We start from the raw sequence: 8,939 nt of genomic DNA, 5'->3' as shown, positions 1-8,939 counted from the left end.
TGACTAAAAATCCCGAATTTATACATTTTTCTGGGGGCTGGCGCGGATCGCACAGAAATGCATCGCGGCCGCGCCGAGGGAGGGGAGAAGTGGGCTCTCTCTGAACCCACCCAGCGCGGACCGCACTGATTTGGTGCGCGGATGCGCTGGTCGGCCCTCTGAACCCCACCACGCGGACCGCACAGAAAAGCACCGCGACCGCGTGGCTGCCAGTGCGGACCGCGCGGAAATGGTCGCGGCCGCACTGGGCCTCCAACATCTGAACCTGTATATTTTTCTAAGTCTAAGACCTCCCGGGCCCTACTCAAAACTCACCCGAGCCCTCGGGGCTCCAAACCAAACATTCATATGATCTCGAAAACACCTTACGGACTTACTCGTGCGATCAAATCGCCAAAATAACATCATATACATAGGATCAAGCCTCATAATACATGATTTTCTTTCAACTTTCATAAAAACTCAAATTCCCCATTTTAAGTCCGAAACACGTCATATGACGTCCGTTTTTAGCCAAACTTTACAGATAGTGCTTAAAACATATTTAAGACTTGTACCGGGCGTCGGAACCAAAATACGAGCCCGATACCACAGTTTTCTGATCAATTTTCTTCTTCATTTTCCTTAATTAATTTCAGAAAACAATTTCACACAAAAATTTATTTCTCGGGCTTGGGACCTCGGAATTTGATTCCGGGCACACACCCAAGCCCCATATTTTCCTACGGACCCTCCAGGACCGTCGAATCACAGGTCCGGGTCCGTTTACCCAAAATGTTGACCGAAGTCAACATTATGCATATTAATACCAAAATTCATCAAATATTTCACATAATTCACATATTCTAACATAAAAACTTTCCGGCTACGCGCCCGAACTGTGCACGCCAATCGAGGCAACTAAAAGCGAGGTTTTCAAGGCCTCGAAAGTGCGGAACAAGGAAGAACTACGGTGATGACCCTTTGGGTCGTCACATTCTCCACCTCTAAAACAACCGTTCGTCCTCGAACGGACAAAAGAAAGAAGTACCTGAGTCGGGAAATAAATGAGGATAACGGCCCCGCATGTCGGACTCGGACTCCCAGGTCGATGCCTCAGGAGGCTGACCTCTCCACCGAACATGCACCGAAGGAAAACTCTTCGACCTCAACTGTCAAACCTGCCGGTCTAGAATAGCCACCGGCTCCTCCTCATTTGACAGATCCTTTTCCAATTGGACAGTGCTGAAATCTAACACGTGCGATGGATCTCCGCGATACTTCCGGAGCATAGATACATGAAACACGGGATGCACATCTGACAAGCTAGGTGGCAAGGCAAGTCTATAAGCCACCTCTCCCACACGATCAAGAATCTCAAATGGACTGATGAACCTAGGGCTAAGCTTGCCCTTCTTCCCAAATCTCATCATGCCCTTCATAGGCGATACACAAAGCAATACCCGCTCACCAACCATGAAAGCAACATCTCTGACCTTGCGGTCTATGTAACTCTTCTGTCTGGACTGAGCTGTACGAAGTCTATCCTGAATAATCCTGACCTTGTCCAAGGCCTCCTGAACCAGATCTGTACCCAATAATCGAGCCTCTTCCGGCTCAAACCATCCAACTAGAGACCGACATCGCCTACCATACAACGCCTCATACGGAGCCATCTGAATGCTGGACTGGTAGCTGTTGTTGTAGGCGAACTCTGCTAAAGGCAAAAACTAGTCCCACGAGCCTCCAAAATCAATGACACAGGCTCGGAGCATGTCCTCAAGAATCTAAATAGTCCTCTCGGACTGACCGTCCGTCTAGGGATGAAATGTTGTACTCAACTCAACCTGGGTGCCCAACTCTCGCTGAACCGCTCTCCAGAAATGCGAGGTAAACCGCGTACCCCGATCCGAAATGATAGATAGTGGCACCCCATGAAGGCAAACAATCTCCCTGATATAAATCTCGGCTAACCTTTTGGATGAATATGTGGCTGCAACATGAACAAAATGCGCTGACTTGGTCAGCCTATCAATAATGATCCAAACTGCATCAAACTTTTTCCAAGTCATCGGAAGTCCAGTAACGAAATCCATCGTAATCCTCTCCCACTTCCACTCGAGAAGTGCAATCCTCTGAAATAGACCACCAGGTCTTTGATGCTCGTACTTAACCTGCTGACAATTCAAACACCGAGCCACATGCACAACGATGTCTTTCTTCATCTTACGCCACCAATAGTGCTGCCTCAGATCCTGATACATCTTCGCGGCGCCCGGGTGAATAGAATACCGAGAACTGTGGGCCTCCGCTAAGATCAACTCTCGAATCCCATCAACATTGGGCACACAAACTCGCCCCTGCAATCTCAATACACCATCATCATCTAAGGTTACTTTCTTGGCACCTCCACGTTGCACCGTGTCTCTCAAGACACACAAATGGGGATCCTCAAACTGCCGCTCGCGGATACGCTCTAATAGTGAGGAACGAGCAACCGTGCAAGCTAACACTCTGCTAGGCTCAGAAATATCCAACCTCACAAGACGATTGGCCAAGGCCTGAACATCCAAAGCAAGCGATCTCTGGCTGACTGGAATATAAGCAAGACTACCCATGCTTGCGGACTTCCTGCTCAATGCATCGGCCACCACATTGGCCTTCCCCGGGTGGTATAAGATAGTAACATCATAATCCTTTAGCAACTCTAACCACCTCTTCTGCCTCAAATTCAAATCTTTCTGCTTGAACAGATACTGAAGACTTTTGTGATCAGTGTAAACCTCACACGTCACGCCATATAAGTAATGCCTCCAGATCTTCAAGGCATGAACAATGGTTGCCAACTCGAGATCATGAACCGGATAATTCTTCTCGTGGATCTTCAACTGCCTCGAAGCATAGGACTTTGCCTTCCTATATCAACACTGCACCAAGCCCAATACGAGACACATCACAATAGACCGTATATGGCCCTGAACCTGTGGGCAAAACCAATACTGGTGCCGTAGTCAGAGCCATCTTGAGCTTCTGAAAGCTCGCCTCACACTCGTCCGACCACCTGAACTGGGCACCCTTCTGGGTCAATCTGGTCATAGGGGCTGCAATGGATGAAAACCCCTCCACGAACCGACGATAGTAACCTGCTAACCCCTAGGAAACTCTGAATCTCCGCAGTTGAAGCTGGTCGAATAAATCATCAATCCTCGGCAGTGGATACTTATTCTTAATTTTAACCTTGTTCAATTGGCAGTAATCGATGCATATTCTCATCTAACCATCCTTTTTCTTAACAAACAACACCGGCGCACCCCAAGGCGAAACACTGGGTCTAATGAAACCTTTCTCAAGCAAATCCTGCAGTTGTTCCTTTAACTCTTTCAACTCCGGCAGGGCCATACGATATGACGGGATAGAAATGGGCTGAGTGCCCGGGGACAAATCAATACAAAAGTCGATATCCCTGTCGGGTGGCATACCCGGGAAGTCTGAAGGGAAAACCTCAGGAAACTCCCGAACAACGGGCACAAAATCAATAGAAGGGGCCTCCACGCTAGAATCTCAAACATACGCCAAGTAGGCCAAACATTGTAAGCACATGATTTTTGCCCTATATGAGAATTACTCCCAAAAAATTCAAATAAAACAATTTTCCTTTGTGTGCAATTTTTGAATTTTTCGTGGCACTTTTGGATAATTATTTGTATTTTTGTATGTGCATATTTATTTGTTTAAATTAATAAAAATATAAAAATATGTCGCGTTTGCATTTAATATTTAATTAAGTTTGTTTCACAAAATAAAAAATCATAAAAAATAACGTACGTTGCATTTTTAGCATTTAACGTCCAAATTGTGTGATTTTATCGTTAATTGCTATTAAATGTGCGATAATTGTTGTTAGAAGTTAATTAGTTTTTTTTAAGATAATTTTGAGTTTTATAATTTAATCTTAGCATTTTTAGCTTTATTAATTAGGAAATTGAATAAATAGAAAAGAACAAAAATAGAAAAAGACCGGATTGGGCCTTTTCTTCAATTTTAAACCACATGCCCAAAGATACCCAACCTTCCCCTACGACCCGGTCCATTTCGACCCGGATCGACCCAGTCCATAACCCCAAAGACCCAACACCCCTATCTCCCTATCTTTCATTTCACAAAAACAAAAACCTAAAACACTAAACTACCCCCTCTTCTTCTTCTTTCTCCTCCTGCTCCAAGCCCCACCTCCCATGGCTGCCCCTTACCCTCCATCCTCACGTCCAAACAGACCCCCTCACGTCGTCATCTATTTCTTCACCTCCAAACGACCCCTCCAATCGCAGGAAAAACCAGTCGGCCCCTCCCCCCTTCCGCCATTGACGAGTTGCGTCGACCCCAAGCTCCACCGCTGCCGCTGCTTCTGCTCACCTCACATCTCATGGCTGCCCAAACCACCACCATCTACGCCAAGCAACGCAGCCACACACAGTCGCTATGGCTGCTGCATCTGCTGCTTCGTCTTCTTCGTCGTCTCCCTCAGCTCACGTCCAAACGAACCCCATCGGCTTCTACTTTGTCCAGTTGCAGATCCAGCCAGCCCGCCATGGCTGCTGCTGCTCGACGACCATAACTCCAGCCATGAACGACGAACCACCATAACACCATCGTTGTTGCTGCGTTGTTGCTCCTTCTTCTTCGACAGCCACTGCTGCTGCTTCATCCATGAACTTCACCTCCATTAACAACCAGCAGTCCCTTCGTCGAGCTCTGTCGACCTCTCATGGCTGCTGCTCCTTCTTCTTCTTCGCCGTCTCCCTCAACTCACGTCCAAACGAACCCTATCTCTTGCTTTGCTGTGAACCCTTCAGCAGTTTTCATAGGGTAAAATGAGCCTAGATGCTGCCAGAGCAGAGCTTGCCCTTGCAGTCTTGTACTTGAACAAAGCGAAGGCAAGGGACAAGATATGTAGGGCTATACAATATGGTTCAAAATGCCTGAGTAATGGAGAGCCTGGCACTGCACAAAATGTCGACAAATCAAATAGCTTAGCAAGGAAAGTGTTCCATCTTTTCAAGTTTATCAATGATCTACATGGTCTTATTATCCCAACTTCCCCAGGAACCCCACTTCCTCTCATCTTGTTGGGAAAGTCAAAAAATGCATTGTTGTCAACTTTCTTGTTTCTGGATCAAATTGTGTGGCTTGGAAGGACAGGCATTTACAAGAACAAAGAACGCCCAAGAACCCACCCTGCTGCTTCCACGCACACACACGGAGGAAAAGTGAAGCAGTCCGGTTAAAGTCCGGCAAAGTTCTGTCAATGTCTCGTTTGGTTTTGTTTGAGTCCGTTGTTGTTCGTCGTTCGACGAGGTCCAGTCTGAGTTCGTCAAGGTTAAATAGAAGGTGGGTTTTCATTGAAGTCGAGATTAGGTCGTTGGCAGTCTTGGTTCGAGTTCGTCGTTGTTCATTTCTGGTTAGTAGGTTTTAAGTTTCATTTCTGTCCGTATTTTGTTTGATATTCTCGGATTTGAAATCAGTATATGTTTAATTCTTTTCTTGTTCGTCGTTTATCATTTTTTGATTATTTCTTCAGATTGTTTTATGTTCTTGTTTAGTTTAATATAGAAATTGTTGGTTGTAATGTTGTTAGATTTAATTTGAAGTCCAATTGATTATTGAGTTTAGTGATTTGAATCTGTTTATTTGTTCTGTTTAAGTTTAATTTGAATTTGAGCTTAGTGATTTGAATATACTTGTTTGTTATTGTTGTTGAATCTGAAAATAGGTTTGTTGTTAAAAAATATTGTTCAATCAAAATAATTCCAGTTGTTTCTTTGTTGTTCATCATTTAGTTTGAATTTGTTGTTTGAATTTGATTAGGAATTGGTTATTGCTGCTGTATTTTGGTTAGAATTGATTAGGCGAATTGGTTGTAGCTGATGGGGGTAGAATGGTAAATTGTAGTATTTCCAGGGGTAAAATGGTAATTTCAGTAATTTCAGAGGGGTATTTTTGGAATTGAAATTCTGAACAATTATTTATTTTGAGTGCTCTGTCCATTAAGCTAATAATATTAAAATAAGGTATTAAAATAATATAGTGGGGGACAAGACATGTGGTAGTGGGGAATTAATACATTGTTTAATATAGTGGGGGACAAAGCATGCGGTAGTGGAGAATAATGGAATTAATTAAAGAAAAGATATGGGTTAATGGGAACTAATGTATTTGTTTAATATAGTGAGGGACAAAATATTAAGTAGTGGGAAATTAAAGGGGGATGGGTAGAAGATAGTGGGATTTAATTTTAAAATGCTGAGAGTTGGTAAATAAATAGAAGAGCTGGACACAAATAAAGGGGTCTGGATATTGATAAAAAAAAACTTCCGAAAATAGAGAGAGAATTCCGAAAAATATTGAAAGGGGATAGGGGATTGGCTGAATATTGAGAAAATATTTCGAAGGAGATTCGAAAGAGAGAGTAGTATACACCCGATATACAATCTGCATACACTAGATATACAGAGGGGTCAAGATTTAAGAGTTAAACATTAACTGGTCTTTCAATCTAAAAATGATTCACTTTGTTTCTGCCCTTTGATTGTTATTGGTGTTTCGGGATTTTCATTTGATTTGTTTCCTTGAGTTTGGTTGGTTATTTGCTACTACTTCACTGGTTGTTGCTGGATTTCGGCTCGGTTTTTAAATCTGTTATTGGGTGTTGTTGTTGTTGTATGCTACTGCATTCCTGCTGATATTCCTTTTCTTTTACTTCCAATATCAGGTACACAACTGACACGCTGGTTATTGTAAACTGAAACATGAAGCATGAATATGAAATGAAGAGTTGAAGTTCTGAATTTATCTTAGTTATATTCTGAATTTTATTTGTATATGTACATTATTTAGCTTCCTAATATCAGAACCATGTAGTTGTTTAATATATATAATGGAACATCTGACAGTAGCTTAGTGGACGAATTGTCTATGTATTGCTAATAAATAAATAAACGGTGTAGTAACTCTATCCAGTTAGTTCGTTATTGTTGGATAGTTATCATGTCTCAAAAAGCATGTTAGCTGATTTAGACTATTCTTAAACATTCAACCGTTAGCTCATTAAACGAATAAACCGTTTCGGAACTTGTAGGAATATTGTTTAGCTAGATACTATTGGTTAATTTCAGCATGTAAATGGTTTAGGATTAAAATTAGATTGCCAATTTTTATTTAATTTGACAAACTGTGAGCATGCCTAGTATAATGTAACTAGGTAATAACATGTGAATGAGATGACCCAGGTCTAGTTTTGTTCCATACACATTGGGCCTGTGTCCACGTTGACCAATGAGCTGTCCATATTATGTTTACATTCTGATTTAACAAATTGCGTTCGGAACCCGACTATAACAACTCGTAAGCATGTAAATAAATTAGGACTTTTTCTCTTTCATTTCTAGAGACAAATTTAATAGGAAAAAATGTAGGCACTTTAGGATTATCCTTTTAAAATAAATGAGATGAGCCTCGCCCAATAAAACGCACAAATTGCGGGGCCCTCGATAAGGGTTTAATTGAATACTTAGACTTCGGGATGGGCCGTTTGCTAAATTTCACGGCCTTCCCCAAAGTAATAAAGCGTTAGACTCTTTAGGCACGATTTTAATAATATTACATCCCTAAACTCGGGTGCGCATTTATGCGACCCAAATCCAAATCTCAACGGAGTCAAAATGTGTCAATAACCACGGGTGCATTGATTGTGACGTGGTTCGAAACACATTTTCACGACGTTGCAATTCTATTAAAAAATAATAATAAAAGCGGTTTAAAGTTGATAAAAGCACATAAATTATAATATGTATTAAAATCAGATACCTAGCCATTACAACAGTTTAAGCGTCCGTGCTAGAACCACGGGATTCGGGGGTTCCTAACACATTCCCTCGGATCAACCGAATTCCTTACTTAGAATTTCTGGTTCGCAGACTTCATGTGGAAAGTCGAATATTTTCCTCGATTCGGGATTCAATCGGTGACTTGGGATACCATAAATCTCCCAAGTGGCGACTCTGAAATAAATAAATAAATCCCGTTTCTATTGTCCTTTAATTGAAAAAAAACTCCCCTCCGCGCCCCTTTGCGGGCGATGCGGGCGAAAAAGGAGGTGTGACAGCTCTGGCGACTCCGCTGGGGATAAATAACCCAGAACCACTGGTTTAGGGTTAGAAATTCAAGCTTAGATAAATTGTTATATTTGGCTTTATCTGATTTTGTTACATGTTTGGGCCCAATGTGCTAAATGCTGCTTTTACCGCTTTGATATTATCTGAACTGTATATAAAGTGTGCCGAAAACCTTCTCTTCTTACCTCCGGGGATGTGGTTACTGGTTGAGACTCCCTATTCTATTAGTGTCATACCCTGAAATAAAAGAGGCTCGGAAAGTTTCTAAGCCGGCTGGCCTTTTGGTTCCCGGAAATGAGCTCCTTCCTCAACTCGAGTTGTCCGCTCGGGTACACTGTCTAGAACACCGACCCAGGTTTTGAACATAGAATAACGTGACTTCATGCCGGATCCCTAGTAGGAACGCTTATTTGCATCACGTTGCACTTGACTTAGGGGACTCAACACAGGGGTTGGGTCCGTCTAGGACTAGCAACCTGAAATGAAAAGACCATCCTGATGCATCCTATTTGTTTTCCGTGCATTTATTTGTCTCGCGCCCGTATGCTGACCTGCTTTTGAATATCAGGAATATTGTGAAATTGAGGAAAAGAAAAAAAAAGAGAAATAGCGGTTAGGGAGTTAATTGTTTATTTTTGAAAAACCCAATGCCCAAATACTGTCGTAACTCTGCCGAAATTTTGAGAAAATGAAAAAAAAAGTTTTATTAGTTTGTTTTAATAAAAGCAAAGGAAAATAGAAAAAAAAGTCGTTGTTCTATCTTGTTTTCAAAAATAGAAAAGGAAAATA

At 42.2% G+C, this 8,939-nt stretch overlaps 1 protein-coding gene across 1 annotated transcript; it reads left to right on the top strand.

The window, feature by feature from the left end:
• The first annotated feature begins 4,850 nt into the window (after window positions 1–4,850).
• On the top strand, window positions 4,851–5,264 carry LOC107809952 (peroxisomal membrane protein 11D-like). The gene has a single exon (XM_016634662.1). The coding sequence runs from the start codon at window positions 4,851–4,853 to the stop codon at window positions 5,262–5,264; it is 414 nt and encodes a 137-aa protein (XP_016490148.1).
• Window positions 5,265–8,939: the final 3,675 nt, after the last annotated feature.

Source organism: Nicotiana tabacum, chromosome 8, assembly GCF_000715075.1.
Source record: "Nicotiana tabacum cultivar K326 chromosome 8, ASM71507v2, whole genome shotgun sequence".
Taxonomy (NCBI): Eukaryota; Viridiplantae; Streptophyta; class Magnoliopsida; order Solanales; family Solanaceae; genus Nicotiana; species Nicotiana tabacum.
Note: the sequence above shows the minus strand (reverse complement) of the source record. Positions and strands in the feature narration are given on the sequence as shown.

What these genes read in the sequence shown, in the direction of transcription:
- LOC107809952 (XM_016634662.1), top strand. Translation starts at nt 4,851, where the DNA reads ATGAGCCTAGATGCTGCCAGAGCAGAGCTTGCCCTTGCAGTCTTGTAC.